Here is a 20,571-nt window from a genome sequence, read left to right as displayed (position 1 = left end):
AGAGCTGCTATATAGCTCCTCCCCTCACATGTCATATCCAGTCATTCTCTTGCAACCCTCAACAAAGAAGGAGGTCGCGAGAGGAGTTGGAGTTTTACTTAATTATTCTTCAATCAAAAGTTTGTTATTTTAAAATGACACCGGAGTGTGCCGTTTTTTTGTATCTCAGGCAGTATTTGGAGAAGAATCTGCCTGCGTTTTTCTATGATCTTAGCAGACGTAACTAAGATCCGCTGGCTGTTCGACATTCTGAGGAGTAGGGTAACTTCAGAAAGAGGGGAATAGCATGCGGGGTCCCCCGCAAATGAGGTATGTGCAGTACATTATTTTCTGGGAATGGAATTGACTAAGAAAATACTGCTGTTACCCATATGATGTAAGTACAGCCTTAAATGCAGTAGTAGCGTCTGGTATCAGGCTGATAAATGTATGCGCAGTTGAGTTATTTTCTAGGGACTAGAATTTGACTGAGAAAATACTGTTAATACTGAAATAATGTTTAAGCCTTATCTGCAGTGGAAGCGACTGGTAGCAGGCTTAGGGATAACTTTACATGACATTGAAAATGTTGTTTTTAAAACGTTTACTGGCATGTTAATCGTTTTGTGAGGTACTTTGGTGATAAATCTTTTGGGCATGATTTTTTTCCACATGGCTAACATATTTTTCGGCATAGAAACCGTTATATCAGGTCTCCCACTGTTGTAATATGAGTGGGAGGGACCTTGTTTTAGCGCCTTGTTGCGCAGTTAAAATTCTAGCACAGTCTTTCTGTTTCTTCCTCCTTGATCCAGGACGTCTCTAGAGAGCTCAGGGGTCTGCAAAATTCGTTTTTGAGGGAGGTAATCAGTCACAGCAGATCTGTGACAGTGTGTTTGACTGTGATTAAAGCGTTAAATCTTAATTTGATATCCATTTTTGGGTATTGAGGGGTTAATCATCCTTTTGCTAATGGGTGCAATCCTCTGCTAATTAATACACTTCTCGTTAAGAATTGTTTGTCTATAACTGAATTAGTTTTCTTTGTAATTCAACTGTGTTTTTAAAAGCGCTGCAGCGTTTTTTATAATTGCTTGTAAACTTATTGAGAGTGATTTCCAAGCTTGCTAGCTTCATTGCTAAGTCTGTTTAGACATGTCTGATACAGAGGTATCTGCTTGTTCATTGTGTTCAAAAGCCGATGTGGAGCCCAATAGAAATATGTGTACCAATTGTATTGATATTACTTAGAATAAAAGTCAATCTGTACCGATAAAGAAATTATCACCAGACGACGAGGGGGAAGTTATGCCGTCTAACTCTCCTCACGTGTCAGTACCTTCGTCTCCCGCTCGGCAGATGCGTAAGATTGAGGCGCCAAGTACATCAAGGCCCTTACAAATCACTTTACATGATATGGCTAATGTTATGAAAGAAGTATTATACAATATGCCAGAATTAAGAGGCAAGCGCGATAGCTCTGGGTTAAGGACAGAGCGCGCTGATGACACGAGAGCCATGTCTGATACTGCGTCACAATTTGCAGAACATGAGGACGGTGAGCTTCATTCTGTCGGTGACGGTTCTGATCCGGGGAGACCGGATTCAGAAATTTAAAATTTTAAATTTAAGCTTGAGAACCTCTGCGTGTTACTAGGGGAGGTGTTAGCGGCTCTGAATGATTGCGACACGGTGGCAATCCCAGAGAAATTATGTAGGTTGGATAGATACTATGCGGTACCGGTGTGTACTGACGTTTTTCCTATACCAAAAAGGCTTACAGAAATTATTAGTAAGGAGTGGGATAGACCCGGTGTGCCTTTTTCCCCTCCTCCGATATTTAGAAAAATGTTCCCTATAGACACCACCACACGAAACTTATGGCAGACGGTCCCTAAGGTGGAGGGAGCAGTTTCTACTTTAGCCAAGCGTACCACTATCCCGGTGGAGGATAGCTGTGCTTTCTCAGATCCAATGGATAAAAAATTAGAGGGTTACCTTAAGAAAATGTTTGTTCAACAAGGTTTTATATTGCAGCCTCTTGCATGCATTGCGCCTGTCACGGCTGCAGCGGCATTCTGGTTTGAGTCTCTGGAAGAGGCGATTCGCACAGCACCATTGGATGAGACTTTGAGCAAAGTTAGAACGCTTAAACTAGCTAATGCGTTTGTTTCAGATGCCGTAGTGCATTTAACCAAACTTACCGCTAAAAATTCCGGATTCGCCATACAGGCGCGTAGGGCGCTATGGCTTAAATCCTGGTCAGCAGATGTAACTTCTAAGTCTAAACTACTTAACATTCCCTTCAAAGGGCAGACCTTATTCGGGCCCGGCTTGAAGGAAATTATTGCTGACATTACGGGAGGTAAGGGCCACACCCTTCCTCAGGACAGGGCCAAATCAAAGGCCAAACAGTCTAATTTTCGTGCCTTTCGTAACTTCAAGGCAGGAGCAGCATCAACTTCCTCCGCTCCAAAACAGGAAGGAACTACTGCTCGTTACAGACAGGGTTGGAAAGGCAACCAGTCATGGAACAAGGGAAAGCAGGCCAGAAAGCCTACTTCCGCCCCTAAGACAGCATGAAGACAGGGCCCCCTCTCCGGAGACGGATCTAGTGGGGGGTAGACTTTCTCTCTTCGCCCAGGCTTGGGCAAGAGATGTACAGGATCCCTGGACGTTGGAGATTGTATCTCAGGGATACCTTCTGGATTTCAAAACTTCTCCTCCACAAGGGAGGTTTCATCTGTCAAGGTTATCAACAGACCTAGTAAAGAAAGAGGCATTTCTACAATGTGTACAAGACCTCTTAGTGATGGGAGTGATCCACCCAGTTCCGCGAACGGAACAAGGGCAAGGGTTTTACTCAAATCTGTTTGTGGTTCCCAAAAAAGAGGGAACATTCAGACCAATCTTAGACTTAAAAATCTTAAACAAATTCCTAAGAGTTCCATCGTTCATGATGGAAACCATTCGGACCATCCTACCCATGATCCAAGAGGGTCAATATATGACCACAGTGGACTTAAAGGATGCCTACCTTCACATACCGATTCACAAAGATCATTATCGGTACCTAAGGTTTGCTTTTCTAGACAGGCATTACCAGTTTGTAGCTCTTCCCTTCGGGTTAGCTACGGCCCCGAGAATTTTTACGAAGGTTCTGGGCTCACTTCTGGCGGTACTAAGACCACGAGGCATAGCGGTGGCTCCGTACCTAGATGACATTCTGATACAAGCGTCAAGTTTTCAAAATGCAAAGTCTCATACAGAGATAGTTCTAGCATTTCTGAGGTCGCATGGGTGGAAAGTGAACGTGGAAAAGAGTTCTCTGTTACCACTCACAAGGGTTCCTTTTCTAGGGACTCTTATAGATTCTGTAGAGATGAAGATTTACCTGACGGAGTCCAGGTTATCAAAGATTCTCAATGCTTGCCGTGTCCTTCACTCCATTCCAAGCCCATCAGTAGCTCAGTGCATGGAAGTAATCGGCTTAATGGTCGCGGCAATGGACATAGTGCCATTTGCGCGCCTGCATCTCAGACCGCTGCAACTATGCATGCTAAGTCAATGGAACGGGGATTACTCAGATCTGTCCCCTTTGCTAAATCTGGACCAGGAGACTAGAGATTCTCTTCTCTGGTGGATGTCTCGGGTTCATCTGTCCAAAGGAATGACCTTTCGCAGACCAGATTGGACGATTGTGACAACAGATGCCAGCCTACTAGGCTGGGGAGCAGTCTGGAATTCCCTGAAGGCTCAGGGATCGTGGACTCAGGAGGAGAAACTCCTCCCAATAAACATTCTAGAATTAAGAGCAATATTCAATGCTCTTCTAGCTTGGCCTCAGTTAGCAACACTGAGGTTCATCAGATTTCAGTCGGACAACATCACGACTGTGGCTTACATCAATCATCAAGGGGGAACCAGGAGTTCCCTAGCGATGTTGGAAGTCTCGAAGATAATTCGCTGGGCAGAGTCTCACTCTTGCCACCTGTCAGCGATCTACATCCCAGGCGTGGAGAACTGGGAGGCGGATTTTCTAAGTCGCCAGACTTTTCATCCGGGGGAGTGGGAACTTCACCCGGAGGTATTTGCTCAACTGATTCATCATTGGGGCAAACCGGATCTGGATCTCATGGCATCTCGCCAGAACGCCAAGCTTCCTTGTTACGGATCCAGGTCCAGGGACCCGGGAGCGGTGCTGGTAGATGCACTAGCAGCCCCTTGGGTTTTCAACATAGCTTATGTGTTTCCACCTTTTCCGTTGCTACCTCAACTGATTGCCAGGATCAAACAGGAGAGAGCATCGGTGATTCTGATAGCGCCTGCGTGGCCACGCAGGACCTGGTATGCAGACCTAGTGGACATGTCGTCCTGTCCACCATGGTCTCTACCCCTGAGGCAGGACCTTCTAATTCAGGGTCCTTTCAACCATCCAAACCTAATTTCTCTGAGGCTGACTGCTTGGAAATTGAACGCTTGATTCTATCAAAGCGTGGGTTTTCGGATTCGGTTATTGATACATTAATACAGGCTCGGAAACCTGTTACCAGAAAAATTTACCATAAGATATGGCGTAAATATTTATATTGGTGTGAATCCAAGAGTTACTCATGGAGTAAGGTTAGGATTCCTAGGATATTGTCCTTTCTACAAGAGGGTTTAGAAAAGGGCTTATCCGCTAGTTCACTAAAGGGACAGATTTCTGCTCTGTCTATTCTTTTACACAAGCGTCTGGCAGACAATCCAGACGTCCAGGCTTTTTGTCAGGCTTTGGCTAGAATTAAACCTGTATTTAAAACTGTTGCTCCTCCTTGGAGCTTAAACTTGGTTCTTAAAGTTCTGCAGGGTGTTCCGTTTGAACCCCTTCATTCCATTGATATTAAACTTTTATCTTGGAAAGTTCTGTTTTTGATGGCTTTTTCCTCGGCTCGAAGAGTCTCTGAGTTATCTGCCTTACATTGTGATTCCCCTTATCTGATCTTTCATTCAGACAAGGTAGTCCTGCGTACTAAACCTGGGTTTTTACCTATGGTTGTTTCTAACAGGAATATCAATCAAGAGATTGTTGTTCCATCATTATGTCCTAATCCTTCTTCAAAGAAGGAACGTATTTTGCATAATCTAGACGTAGTCCGTGCCCTGAAGTTTTACTTACAGGCAACTAAAGATTTTCGGCAAACTTCTTCTTTGTTTGTCGTTTACTCTGGACAGAGGAGAGGTCAAAAGGCTTCGGCTACCTCTCTCTCTTTTTGGCTTCGTAGCATAATACGTTTAGCCTATGAGACTGCTGGTCAGCAGCCTCCTGAACGAATTACAGCTCATTCCACTAGAGCTGTGGCTTCCACTTGGGCCTTTAAGAATGAGGCCTCTGTTGAACAGATTTGCAAGGCTGCAACTTGGTCTTCACTTCATACTTTTTCCAAATTTTCCAAATTTGATACTTTTGCTTCTTCGGAGGCTGTTTTTGGGAGAAAGGTTCTACAGGCAGTGGTTCCTTCTGTTTAATGTTCCTGCCTTGTCCCTCCCATCATCCGTGTACTTTAGCTTTGGTATTGGTATCCCATAAGTAATGGATGACCCGTGGACTGAACACACTTAACAAGAGAAAACATAATTTATGCTTACCTGATAAATTTATTTCTCTTGTAGTGTGTTCAGTCCACGGCCCGCCCTGTCTTTTTTTGAGGCAGGTTCTAAATTTTAAATTATAACTCCAGTCACCACTGCACCCTATAGTTTCTCCTTTCTCGTCTTGTTTCGGTCGAATGACTGGATATGACATGTGATGGGAGGAGCTATATAGCAGCTCTGCTTGGGTGATCCTCTTTCAACTTTCTTTTTGGAAGGAGAATATATCCCATAAGTAATGGATGACCCGTGAACTGAACACACTACAAGACAAATAAATTTATCAGGTAAGCATAAATTTTTTTTTTTTCTTTTTTGATTCAGATAGAGCATGCCATTTTAAACAACAAACGAAGAAAATTAGAAAGTTGCTTAAAATTGCATGCTCTATCTGAATCACAAAAGAAACAATTTTGGTTCAGTGTCCCTTTAACTTTTATGTTGGTTTCTCAACTCCAGTCCTCAAGTTTTCCAGGCCAGATTTTCATGATATCCTAACAAGAACACAGGTGAAATAATCTGCAGATGGGTGAGAGCAGGTTATTTACCATTGTTACTGGTCAGCTGATTGATTCACCTGTGCTGTAGTTAAGATACCACGAAAATCTGGCCTGGTAGTGGTACTTGAGGACTGGAGTTTAGAAACACTGGTACAGTTTGTGCCCCTATGCACTTATTTTGGATTGTGTAATTTTGTTGCATTTTTTTTAAGAAGCTACAAAACTTCTTAGGTAGGCCTTGACCCTTATACATGCATGAATTCACACTGTCAATCTTATTTATTTCTCTGCCTCCCAGTATAAAGAAGGCAAGAAGCTCAGGCCCAAACCAAATTATAACAGTGTGGATCTTTCTGAGGTGGAGTGGGAGGATCGTGATGAGATAGTAAGTAAGAACAGCATTATGCTGGAATGCACAGATCCCAAAAGTTTTCTTTTCTTTTTTTTGTGTTGTTGTCATTTTTATATTTTTACAAATGTCAGGAAAGATAATCATAAACATTGTTTTTCATAATATGCAGTAATACTACAATCCTGTTTCCTCATAGTGACCATGATACAGGGATAATGAAATGACTTGGTTACATTATCAGACATCCCAACCTGAAAGAACTCATTTCAGGGAGGTGCCTCCCCCCCCCCTCAACCGTGCCCCCCCCCCCCCCCAACCGTTCCCCCCTGTCCCAATTCAGAATTCCTCAGTGCTCTGATTATGAAATAGTTGAAAATGTTATCACAAAGAGTATGTGAGGGGAAAAAACACCCATCTAAAGACAAGATGAACCTTGCATGTATAAATATCTATATAACCATTTTATAGATATATAAAGTATGGGAGTCTGGCACAATATACAGTATGGCAGTCTGCACAATATACAGCATGGCAGTCTGCACAATATACAGCATGGCAGTCTGCCCAATATACCATATGGCAGTCTGGCACAATATACAGCATGACAGACTGGCACAGTATACAGCATTTGAGTCTGGCACAATATACAGCATGGCAGTCTGGCACAATATATATATCATGGGAGTCTGGCACAATATACAGCATGACAGTCTGACACAATATACAGCATGGGAGTCTGGCACAATATACAGCATGACAGTCTGACACAATATACAGTATGGCATGCTGCACAATATACAACATGGCAGTCTGCACAATATACAGCATGGCAGTCTGGCACAATATACAGCATGGGAGTCTGCACAATATACAGCATGGCAGTCTGCCACAATATACAGCATTGGAGTCTGCACAATATACAGCATGGCAGTCTGGCACAATATACAGCATGGGAGTCTGGCACAATATACAGCATGGGAGTCTGCACATCTCACCTGTATCAGGTCTGCTATGTCTCGCACCGCACTAGAGATCAGGAAGGGGGAGAAAGTCCAGAGATGAACGCAGTAACTATTTACATTGAGCTATAACGGAACAGTGACACCTACAGGTAGAAAAGAAAAGTGCAGAAACAAATTTGATTTTCTCTGGCACTGCTCTTATATAGTGCTGCCATCTATATATATATAGGATATAGTGCTGTCATCTAGCACAGGGGTCGCCAACCTTTCGGACCTCAGGGACCACTAAACTCACAATTTTGAATCCTGTGGATCACTAACATGATTTTTTTTTTTTAAAGGTACAAACCTCTAAAATATGTATATATATACACACATACTGTACATAACTAGTATAACCATAGCTAAGTTTACATTATGTATATATTTACACATTTTTAATAATTATTTTTTGGAATTAACTAACTGAATGACAGAACTGATAGAATAATTCCAAATGACAGATAAAGGGCGAGTGCCAACTTTTGAGCTGGAAACAGAGCTGGAAACAGAGAGGCAGAAAGTGGGGGGGGAAAGAATTATGTTTAAAAAGACCACAAGACTTCCAAGTTACCTCCCCAGTTAGGAATTATTCAAAACAATCATGGACAGAGATTGGAGTCATAAATTAAGTTTATATCAGAAAGCTCTCAATATGGATGTGAGCTAACCACGACTGATGTTAATGGCAATTACTATAATACTGGTGGGAGATGGCTGATCTGCTGGATGGCAATTACTGGAATTCAGGTGGAATGGCTTTGTGCGCTGGAAAATTATTAGAATTAAAATAAAATAATATTTAATAGAAAAAAAGAAGATAGAGGGGAGGAAGACAAACAGAGATGTAAGTCCATCTGAAGGAATTAGAAAAACTACTACAACGAGACAGGTAAAGGGAAGAAAATAAATGAAATATAAGAGAGAATTTTTGTTTTTAAGATTTTTTTTAATTTAAAAACTTTAATTCCGCTATTTCAAGCCAAAACTATACCAACCTCTGCTGGCTTTAGAAGGGACGCATCTTCCTCTGAGCAGTGCGCCGGGCGAGAGAAGATAAAAATACAATCTAGCTACGTGCGTAGGGAGATTGTAATTTAACTCCTCGGTTTTCACTGATGTCCAGCCAGGCATTGTAGGGAGTTGTGGCCCGACAGGGATGACACCATCAGAGGAGATTCATTCCTGCTTGATGGTGTCAAGGACCACCAACATCTTCTCGTGGACCACCAGTGGTCCATGGACCACTGGTTGGCGACCGCTGATCTAGCACACTTACATATGGATAACATTTCTGCAAAACTACTGCCATATAGTGCTCCAGACACATGTGCACACTCCTGAGCTCATGTTCCTGCTTTTCAACAAAAGATACCAACAGAACAAAGAACATTTTATTACAGAAGTGAATTGAAAAGGTTTTAAAATTGTATGCTCTCTCTGAATCAAGAAAGAAACATTTGGTTTCATATCCCTTTAAGCACAGTAAAATGTTTTAATTATATATAGTAGTTTAAAAATGCTATTATTTATTGTGCCCATTTTTCATGTAATTTACTTCTGAAAGTTATGTTTTTGTTCCCTCCTCTCAGAGGCTATAGTGCATCTTGCAGTGATGTGAACCTGCAACATACTACACAGTATTTGTTTGATCAGTGGGGGAGCTCGTTTTTTATCTGTCTTTATTTGACCACAGCAAATGAGATCAGATAAACATGCTCAGGAGGGTTTTGAAGGATTATGTAATGGACTACTCTGAGACAGTAAAATAATGCAAAGTTTGCTATCAAAATTAAAGTGATACTAAACCCAAATTTTTCTTTATTGATTCAGATAGAGCGGCAATTTTAAGCAACTTTCTAATTTATTCCTATTATCAGTTTTTCTTTATTTTCTTGCTATCTTTATTTTAAAAGCAGAAATTAAAAGCTTAGCAGCCGGACCATTTGGTTCATAACCTGGTTTACTCTTGCTTATTGGTAGCTAAATGTAGCCCACCAATAAGCAAGCGCTATCCAGGGTGCTAAACCTAAAATGGGACGGTTTCTAAGCTTTGCATTCCTGCTTTTTAAATAAAGATAGCAAGAGAATGACGAAAATGCATAATGGGAATAAATTAGAAAGTTGCTTGAAATCGCATGCTCTATCTGAATCATGAAAGACAAAATTTGGGTTTAGTATCACTTTAAAATTCAAATAAATCCTTTATTTTGCAATGCAGGGCTTTATTGCAGATGTAAACTATAAATATAAAAAAAAACACCTTTAAATTTGCAAAGTAGATCAGGTACATTAGGGATAGATTTTAAAATGCAAATGTACGCCTCACACAGTTTCCTATGGCACTGTCAAATACAGTAACAGATACAGAAATATCTAGACATACATAGTTTTATGAGGACAGACTTCCCCTTATAAAAGCCATATTGCAAGTGAAATGTTGGGTATTTTACTTTATTTTTATTTTTTTAATTGGAGTGAGAGTATATGTAAGATGTTTAATCTAAATTAAAATTGCTGAAAAACAGTTGTATGATGTAGAATTCATGCTAAGATTCATGGCTGATATTCAAAACCTCGCTGTCATGGAGACAAAGCATGCACAATCTTTGGGATTTTTTTTTAGACCTTGTATTGTAATGTAGGAGTCTCTGTTTCACATAAATAAACACTACATAGCAACATAAACATATCTCAAGAAATTTGTGTTTCTAAATTTTGTTTAAAGGGACACTGTACCCAAAAATTTTCTTTGGTGATTCAGATTGAGCATGAAATTTTAAGCAACTTTCCAATTTACTCCTATTATCAAATTTTCTTCATTCTATTGGTATCTTTATTTGAAATGCAAGAATGTAAGTTTAGATGCCAGCCCATTTTTGGTGAACAACCTGGGTTGTCCTTGCTGATTGGTGGATAAATTCATCCACCAATAAAAAAGTGCTGTCCAGAGTACCGAAACCAAAAAAAAGCTTAGATGCCTTCTTTTTCAAATAATGATAGCAAGAGAACGAAGAAAAATTGATGATAGGAGTAAATTAGAAAGTTGCTTAACATTGCAATCTCTTTCTGAATTACAAAAGAAAAAAATTGGGTTCAGTGTCCCTTTAAGGGCTTCGTCATACTGACGAGAGTTTTTAGAATATCTCCCCTGAATGGCGAGGTTTTGAATATCAGGCCCTTAGGGTGAAAGATGGTTAAAATAATCAGGGTAGAAGGAATACTTTGTCTTTTGGCTCACAATGGAGATTATAGGCTGTTAGTTTAGTCTGCACACACTGCTTATGTTATTGCTATTACTGTTGATTATAGAGAAATATGCAGTATTTTACGTTGCTAAATGAGCTTGTCTGTATCTCTGGTTTGTTTTGTGTTTTTGGGCTGATGACTCTGTCTGTTCCCACTTCAGCTCCGCACAGCTATGATCAGAGGCGAGACAGGCTCCCTTGCTATGGATGTAAAAGTGCCGGTGGATAAAGGGGTAAGATGGGCTTAAGAAATAAGAAACTTTGTGTGGGATGATAATAAAATAAAAATGGAAAAAGCTAGTTTTTAGGTTTAAGAAAAAAGAAAATAGAAAATTCTATGTTGACGAAATATTTTTTTTGTGTCCAGCAGTATATTAGCAACCTTCAGCATTTAACCTTAAAGGGACAGTCAACCCAAAAATAGTTTTAAGTTATATCTATAAAGTTTCCATAGATCGTTTTTTACATTTATTCCGTTTTCAAGGTAAAGCAATTTTGGCGCCGCTGCCGTTTAAAAATGTCCGTCTGGCTCCGCCCCTTTTTCATCATTAGTGACATCATGATCTTCTTGTGATCCCTGTAATTTTTCTATCTTCCTCATAACCGGCTTTAGCGCATGCGCAAATTGTGTTCCTTGTGGTTGACTTTTTTTTTTAGCTCTTGCAAGCCAAGAAGGGAATTAAATCTCTTGCGTGGTTAGTGTGTTGTATGCAGTCTGCTTTTGATATATATGTCTTTTCCTGTAGAACATTTTCCCCTATTATATAATTCTGTTGCTACAGTGTTGAGTTTTGCCAGCCCTGTATATAGTGTTTATGGTGACAGTTTCTAAACATTTGTAATCATCTTACTCTAGATCTTACTCTACAACAAACAAAGGCAGTGTTTAACAAGATAGAGAGGAAGACTTGAACGTCATTCATGCTGAACACTTTAAAAGTAGCTTTACGAAAATGGTATAAATAAATCTAGTTTTAAACTGCATCTGGGTGTGGTACATACAAGATATGTAGACTAGGATTAGGTGGTAGACTATTAACTGGTTGGTCCCCATTACATATGCAGCGTCGCCCGCAAAAGCCAGTGACGTCGGTTTTTGCGCGTTGTTGGTATTACATATACAGTGTAGCATAAAAGTTACGCCCGTATATTTCACCCGTCGCTCACAATTTTTACTCCCATAAGCTAACATTGGGACCATGTCGTAAATCGGTATCCAATATCCAGCGCAAGGCCTTACGTGGCGAAAATGGAGAAATCTTATTCCATTTTTACCTCGCCATAAAAAGCAGCCATAGCAGGCCTTGCGCTGAGTATGGGAGCACCGTAACTCCCTAAAATGCCTTGAAAAATAAACTAACACCTAACGCATGCGCAATGTCTATCTACCTGTCAACCGCAATCCCCCACCGCAATAACTAATAAACTGTATTAACCCCTAAACCACCATAGCCCACACCGCAATTAACCTATTCTAGTATTAACCCCTAAACCGCCATAGCCCACATAGCCTATTAAATGTATTAACCCCTAATTTGCCACGGTCAACGTCGCCGCCACTAAAATAAAGTTATTAACCCCTAAACCTAAGTCTAACCCTAACACCCCCCTAACTTAAATATTATTTAAATAAATCTAAATAATATTACTATTACTAACTAAATTATTCCTATTTAAAACTAAATACTTACCTATAAAATAAACCCTAACGGCTAGATTTAGAGTTTTGTCGGTAACGACCCGCGTAGCTAACGCTGGCTTTTTTCTGGCCGCACCTTTAAAATAACTCTGGTATTGAGAGTCCATAGAATGTCAGCGTTAGGCTCCACAAAAGGAGCGTAGAGCATATTTAACGCAACTGCAACTCTCGATACCAGAGTTGCTTACGGACGCGGCCAGCCTCAAAAACGTGCTCGTGCACGATTCCCCCATAGGAAACAATGGGGCTGTTTGAGCTGAAAAAAAAACTAACACCTGCAAAAAAGCTGCGTTCAGCTCCTAACGCAGCCCCATTGTTTCCTATGGGGAAACACTTCCTACGTCTCGACCTAACACTCTAACATGTACCCCGAGTCTAAACACCCCTAACCTTACACTTATTAACCCCTATTCTGCCGCCCCCGCTATCGCTGACCCCTGTATATTATTTTTAACCCCTATTCTGCCGCTCCGTAAACCGCCGCTACTTACATTATCCCTATGTACCCCTAATCTGCTGCCCCTAACACCGCCGACCCCTATATTATATTTATTAACCCCTAATCTGCCCCCCACAACGTCGCCTCCACCTGCCTACACTTATTAACCCCTAATCTGCCAACCGGACCTGAGCGCTACTATAATAAAGTTATTAACCCCTAATCCGCCTCACTAACCCTATAATAAATAGTATTAACTCCTAATCTGCCCTCCCTAAAATCGCCGACACCTAACTTCAATTATTAACCCCTAATCTGCCGACTGGAGCTCACCGCTATTCTAATAAATGTATTAACCCCTAAAGCTAAATCTAACCCTAACACTAACACCCCCCTAAGTTAAATATAATTTTAATCTAACGAAATTAATTAACTCTTATTAAATAAATTATTCCTATTTAAAGATAAATACTTACCTGTAAAATAAATCCTAATATAGCTACAATATAAATTATAATAATAATATAATAATAATAATAATAATCTAATCCCCCTAAGAAAATAAAAAAGCCCCTCAAATCCTCTTTTACCTGTAAAAAAAGAAATACAACCCCCCCAACATTAAAACCCACCACCCACACCCAACCTTACTCTAAAACCCACCCAATCCCCCCTTAAAAAAACCTAACACTACCCCATTGAAGATCACCCTACCTTGAGCCGTCTTCACCCAGCCGGGCAGAAGTCTTCATCCGATCCGGCACAAGTCGTCCTTCAGCCGGGCAGAAGTCTTCATCCGATCTGGGCAGAAGAGGTCCTCCATCCGGGCAGAAGTCTTCATCCAAGCGGCATCTTCTATCTTCTTCCATCCGACGAGGAGCGGCACCATCTGGAAGACATCCGATGTGCAGCATCCTTCCTGGCCTATTGAAGTGCAATCCGATTGGCTGATCCAATCAGCCAATAGGACTGAGCTCGCATTCTATTGGCTGATTGGAACAGCCAATAGAATGCGAGGTCAATCCGATTGGCTGATTGCATCAGCCAATCGGATTTTTCCTACCTTAATTCCGATTGGCTGATAGAATCCTATCAGCCAATCGGAATTCAAGGTACGCCATCTTGGATGACGTAATTTAAAGGAACCTTCATTCGTTGTTAGTCCGTCGGCCAGGAAGGATGCTCCGCGTTGGATGTCTTTAAGATGGTGCCGCTCCTCGTCGGATGGAAGAAGATAGAAGATGCCGCTTGGATGAAGACTTCTGCCCGGATGGAGGACCTCTTCTGCCCGGGATCGGATGAAGACTTCTGCCCGGCTGGGTGAAAACGGCTCAAGGTAGGGTGATCTTCAATGGGGTAGTGTTAGGTTTTTTTAAGGGGGGATTGGGTGGGTTTTACAGTAAGGTTGGGTGTGGGTGGTGGGTTTTAATGTTGGGGGGGTTGTATTTCTTTTTTTACAGGTAAAAGAGCTGCTTACTTTGGGGCAATGCCCCGCAAAAAGCCCTTTTAAGGGCTATTTGTAATTTAGTATAGGGTAGGGCATTTTATTTTATTTGGGGGAAAATGGAGAAATCTTATTCCATTTTTACCTCGCCATAAAAAGCAGCCATAGCAGGCCTTGCGCTGAGTATGGGAGCACCGTAACTCCCTAAAATGCCTTGAAAAACACCTAACGCATGCGCAATGTCTATCTACCTGTCAACCGCAATCCCCCACCGCAATAACTAATAAACTGTATTAACCCCTAAACCACCATAGCCCACACCGCAATTAACCTATTCTAGTATTAACCCCTAAACCGCCATAGCCCACATAGCCTATTAAATGTATTAACCCCTAATTTGCCACGGTCAACGTCGCCGCCACTAAAATAAAGTTATTAACCCCTAAACCTAAGTCTAACCCTAACACCCCCCTAACTTAAATATTATTTAAATAAATCTAAATAATATTACTATTACTAACTAAATTATTCCTATTTAAAACTAAATACTTACCTATAAAATAAACCCTAACGGCTAGATTTAGAGTTTTGTCGGTAACGACCCGCGTAGCTAACGCTGGCTTTTTTCTGGCCGCACCTTTAAAATAACTCTGGTATTGAGAGTCCATAGAATGTCAGCGTTAGGCTCCACAAAAGGAGCGTAGAGCATATTTAACGCAACTGCAACTCTCGATACCAGAGTTGCTTACGGACGCGGCCAGCCTCAAAAACGTGCTCGTGCACGATTCCCCCATAGGAAACAATGGGGCTGTTTGAGCTGAAAAAAAAACTAACACCTGCAAAAAAGCTGCGTTCAGCTCCTAACGCAGCCCCATTGTTTCCTATGGGGAAACACTTCCTACGTCTCGACCTAACACTCTAACATGTACCCCGAGTCTAAACACCCCTAACCTTACACTTATTAACCCCTATTCTGCCGCCCCCGCTATCGCTGACCCCTGTATATTATTTTTAACCCCTATTCTGCCGCTCCGTAAACCGCCGCTACTTACATTATCCCTATGTACCCCTAAACTGCTGCCCCTAACACCGCCGACCCCTATATTATATTTATTAACCCCTAATCTGCCCCCCCACAACGTCGCCTCCACCTGCCTACACTTATTAACCCCTAATCTGCCAACCGGACCTGAGCGCTACTATAATAAAGTTATTAACCCCTAATCCGCCTCACTAACCCTATAATAAATAGTATTAACTCCTAATCTGCCCTCCCTAAAATCGCCGACACCTAACTTCAATTATTAACCCCTAATCTGCCGACTGGAGCTCACCGCTATTCTAATAAATGTATTAACCCCTAAAGCTAAGTCTAACCCTAACACTAACACCCCCCTAAGTTAAATATAATTTTAATCTAACGAAATTAATTAACTCTTATTAAATAAATTATTCCTATTTAAAGATAAATACTTACCTGTAAAATAAATCCTAATATAGCTACAATATAAATTATAATAATAATATAATAATAATAATAATAATCTAATCCCCCTAACAAAATAAAAAAGCCCCTCAAATCCTCTTTTACCTGTAAAAAAAGAAATACAACCCCCCCAACATTAAAACCCACCACCCACACCCAACCTTACTCTAAAACCCACCCAATCCCCCCTTAAAAAAACCTAACACTACCCCATTGAAGATCACCCTACCTTGAGCCGTCTTCACCCAGCCGGGCAGAAGTCTTCATCCGATCCGGCACAAGTCGTCCTTCAGCCGGGCAGAAGTCTTCATCCGATCTGGGCAGAAGAGGTCCTCCATCCGGGCAGAAGTCTTCATCCAAGCGGCATCTTCTATCTTCTTCCATCCGACGAGGAGCGGCACCATCTGGAAGACATCCGATGTGCAGCATCCTTCCTGGCCTATTGAAGTGCAATCCGATTGGCTGATCCAATCAGCCAATAGGACTGAGCTCGCATTCTATTGGCTGATTGGAACAGCCAATAGAATGCGAGGTCAATCCGATTGGCTGATTGCATCAGCCAATCGGATTTTTCCTACCTTAATTCCGATTGGCTGATAGAATCCTATCAGCCAATCGGAATTCAAGGTACGCCATCTTGGATGACGTAATTTAAAGGAACCTTCATTCGTTGTTAGTCCGTCGGCCAGGAAGGATGCTCCGCGTTGGATGTCTTTAAGATGGTGCCGCTCCTCGTCGGATGGAAGAAGATAGAAGATGCCGCTTGGATGAAGACTTCTGCCCGGATGGAGGACCTCTTCTGCCCGGGATCGGATGAAGACTTCTGCCCGGCTGGGTGAAAACGGCTCAAGGTAGGGTGATCTTCAATGGGGTAGTGTTAGGTTTTTTTAAGGGGGGATTGGGTGGGTTTTACAGTAAGGTTGGGTGTGGGTGGTGGGTTTTAATGTTGGGGGGGTTGTATTTCTTTTTTTACAGGTAAAAGAGCTGCTTACTTTGGGGCAATGCCCCGCAAAAAGCCCTTTTAAGGGCTATTTGTAATTTAGTATAGGGTAGGGCATTTTATTTTATTTGGGGGCTTAGATTAGGTGTAATTAGTTTAAACTTCTTGTAAAAAAATTATTTTCTGTAATTTAGTGGGGGGTTTTTTGTACTATAGTTTATTTTATTTAATTGTATTTAATTTTAGCTAATTGTAGTTAATTTATTTAATTAATTTAATTATAGTGTTAGGTGTAATTGTAACTTAGGTTAGGGTTTATTTTACAGGTAAATTTGTAATTATTTTAACTAGGTAGCTATCAAATAGATATTAACTATTTAATAGCTATTGTACCTAGTTAAAATAAATACAACGTTGCCTGTAAAATAAAAATAAATCCTAAAATAGCTACAATGTAATTATTAATTATATTGTAGCTATCTTAGGGTTTATTTGATAGGTAAGTATTTAGTTTTAAATAGGAATAATTTAGTTAATAAAAGTAATAATATTTAAGTTAGGGGGGTGTTAGGGTTAGGGTTAGACTTAGGTTTAGGGGTTAATAAGTTTATTATGTTGGCGGCGGCAGATTAGGGGTTAATACATTTAATAACCTATGTGGGCTATGGCGGTTTAGGGGTTAATACTTAAATAGGTTAATTGTAGTGTGGGCTATGATGGTTTAGGGGTTAATAATTAGGCTTATTGCGTTGTGGGGGGTTGTCGGTCTAGGGGTTAATACATTTATTATTAGTAGTGAGAGGGGGGGATTGCGGATATAGGGGTTTTACGTGTCGGGCTATTTTTGTTAGGCAGGTTAGACTTTTACGGGAAATTTGATATTTCCTTTACTTTTCTTAGGCGCCGGCAGTTTATAAAGTGCCGTAAGTCACTAGCGACTCCAGAAATTGGTAGTTACGCTCATTTCTGGACATCGCTAGTTTATCAGACTTACGGCACTTTAGGAACTGCCGGCGGGGTATATGTAATACCCCGATGTGCGAGGTGAAATTACGGGCGGCGCAGGTTCCCACTCTTGCGCCGTATATCGGATCGCGCCCAAGGACTGGAAGCTATGTATAATCAACCTGGGTAAAATGTGTGTCTTGTACATAGGTCTGCAAGACAGTTTCTAACATGTCTAGCAAAATATGTTCCTACGGCTCCTAAATATTTTATAAACCCAAAGTGTGTGTTTAGTGCCCCCCCTCCCCTTAAGATTTTGGAGTTTGTTGTATTATTTAGACCTACTTCAGAGTAAGATGATTACAAATGTTTAGAAACTGAATATACACATATAACACATAAATATATATGTATATAAGCATATTTTATACATATATATTTACTGGGAAAACACAGTTCCCATAGACCACAATGCAAAAGTACTTTTCACTCCCACCAATCTTTTACCTAGGGTTGCCTCCTCAGCCATGGTTTCCTGGACACTTATGAGTTATACATGCTGCTGGGTGTGCAGGTAGAAACATGAATTTCCACCCTGGACAGCACACAAATAGTTACACTGAACAACCCTGTTCATGTTCCTCCCTGCACACCCTGCAGCATGTATAAATCATAAGTGTCCAGGAAACCATGGCTGAGGTGGCAACCCTCCTTTAACCCCTTAAAACTGCATTGTGCAGTATTTATTATGGAAAAATAAATGCTACATTTTCTTTTCATAAAAAAATAAAAGACCCTCTATTTTGGGGGCATTTGGGGCACATTTAGAAAATTAACCAGAGATCTGATCTCTGGTTAATTTTCTGAACGCTTATTGCTACCGCAAGCTCTGGTTAACTGTTTTGCAAAATAAAAAAGTCTCACAAAACACATCAAAAATACATTACAAAATACAGTTACACTCATAACACCATCTACTAAAAATTATTTAAAAAAGATATTGCACAAAAATTTTATAAGGGCTCAAAGGGCTTTAAAATAGAGTTTCATGCATGTATTTCTCTAAAGACGTATATGTGTGTGTTTGTATATATATATATATATATATATACTAGTCCTAAAGCCCGTTCACACGGGCCATTTTTTGCAGTACATCGGTCCCACCCCTTGCTCTCTCTCCCTCCCCCTCTCTTTTGCGCTCTCTCTCCTTCTCTCTTTTGCGCTCTCTCTCCCTCTCTTTTGCGCTCTCTCGCTCCACCTCTTTTGCTCTCTCTAGTCTCCCCCCTCTCTTTTGCTCTCTCTCCCCTCTATTTTGCTCTTTCCCCTCTATTTTGCTCTTTCCCCTCTCTTTTGCTCCCCCCTCTCTTTTGCTCTCTCTCTCTCCCCCCTCTCTTTTGTGCTCTCTCTCTCTGCCCCTCTCTTTTGCGCTCTCTCTCTTCCCCTCTCTTTTGCTCTCTCTCTCCCCTCTCTCTTTTGCGCTCTCTCTCCCCCCTCTCTTTTGCGCTCTCTCTCCCCTCTATTTTGCTCTTTCCCCTCTATTTTGCTCTTTCCCCTCTCTTTTGCTCCCCCCTCTCTTTTGCTCTCTCTCTCTCCCCCCTCTCTTTTGTGCTCTCTCTCTCTGCCCCTTTCTTTTGCGCTCTCTCTCTTCCCCTCTCTTTTGCTCTCTCTCTCCCCTCTCTCTTTTGCGCTCTCTCTCCCCCCTCTCTTTTGCGCTCTCTCTCCCCCTCTATCTTGTGCTCTCTCCCCCTTTCTTTTGCGCTCTCTTGCTCTACCTCTCTTTTGCGCTCTCTTGCTTCACCTCTCTTTTGCTCTCTCTACCCCCTCTCTTTTGCTCTCTCCCCCCTCTTTTGCTCTCTCTCTCTCCCCCCTCTATTTTGCTCTCTCCCCCTCTCTTTTGCTCTCTCTCCACCCTCTTTTGCTCTCTCTCTCTCCCCTCTCTCTTTTGCTCTCTCTCTCCCCTCTCTCTTTTGCGCTCTCTCCCCCCTCTCTCTTTTGCGCTCTCTCCCCCTATCTTTTGCGCTATCTCTCTCCCCTGTCTTCTGCGCTCTCCCCTCTCTTTTGCACTCTCTCTCTCCCCCTCTCTTTTGCGCTCTCTCTCCCTCCTCTTTTGCGCTCTCTCTCTCCCCCCTCTCTTTTGCGCTCTCTCTCTCCCCCTCTCTTTTGTGCTCTCTCTCCACCCTCTCTTTTGCACTCTCTCTCCCCCTCTCTTTTGCGCTCTCTCTCCCCCTCTCTTTTGCGCTCTCTCCCCTCTCTTTTGCGCTCTCTCTCCCCCTCTTTTGCGCTCTCTCCCCCTCTCTTTTGTGCTCTCTCTCTCCCCCATCTCTTTTGCCCTCTCTCCATCCCTCTCTTTTTTGCTCTCTCTCCCCCCTCTATCTTGCTCTCTCTCTCCCCTCTCCCCCCCTCTTTTGCTCTCTCTCCCCTCTCTTTTGCGCTCTCTCTCTCCCCCTCTCTTTTGCGCGCTCTCTCTCCCCCTGTCTTTTGCGCTCTCTCTCTCCCCTTTCTTTTGCGCTCTCTCTCTCCCCCCTATCTTTTTCTCTCTCTCTCCTTCCCTCTCTTTGCTCTCTCCCCCCTCTCTCCCCTCTCCCCCCTCTTTTGCTCTCTCTCCCCCTCTCTATTGCTCTCTATCCCCTCCTCTCTCTCTCTCTCTCTCTCTCTCTCTCTCCCTCTCTCTCTTCCCTCTATTTTGCTCTTTCCCCTCTCTTTTGCTCTCCCCCTTCTCTTTTGCTCGCTCTCTCCCCCTCTCTTTTGCGCTCTCTCTCCCCCTCTCTTTTGCGCTCTCTCTCCCCCTCTCTTTTGTGCTCTCTCTCCCCCTCTCTTTTGCGCTCTCTCCCCCTCTCTTTTGCGCTCTCTCCCCCTCTCTTTTGCGCTCTCTCCATCCCTCTCTTTTGCTCTCTTTCTCCATCCCTC

At 42.0% G+C, this 20,571-nt stretch overlaps 1 protein-coding gene and 1 long non-coding RNA gene across 2 annotated transcripts in view; one reads left to right on the top strand and one right to left on the bottom strand.

Moving 5' to 3' along the window:
* Positions 1-20,571, top strand: part of CACNA2D4 (calcium voltage-gated channel auxiliary subunit alpha2delta 4) — a 1,345,448-nt gene that overhangs the window by 525,149 nt on the left and 799,728 nt on the right. The window contains exons 17-18 of the mRNA XM_053718853.1: positions 6,409-6,495; positions 10,873-10,944. Of these exons, the coding sequence (XP_053574828.1) occupies positions 6,409-6,495; positions 10,873-10,944 (159 nt within the window). The remainder of the gene's footprint in view (positions 1-6,408; positions 6,496-10,872; positions 10,945-20,571) is intronic.
* Positions 1-20,571, bottom strand: part of LOC128664141 (uncharacterized) — a 326,605-nt gene that overhangs the window by 246,212 nt on the left and 59,822 nt on the right. The gene's annotated exons all lie outside the window — the stretch shown is intronic.

Source organism: Bombina bombina, chromosome 6, assembly GCF_027579735.1.
Source record: "Bombina bombina isolate aBomBom1 chromosome 6, aBomBom1.pri, whole genome shotgun sequence".
NCBI lineage: Eukaryota > Metazoa > Chordata > Amphibia > Anura > Bombinatoridae > Bombina > Bombina bombina.
The sequence above is the reverse complement of the archived record's forward strand: the minus strand, read 5'-3'. Positions and strand labels throughout refer to the sequence as shown.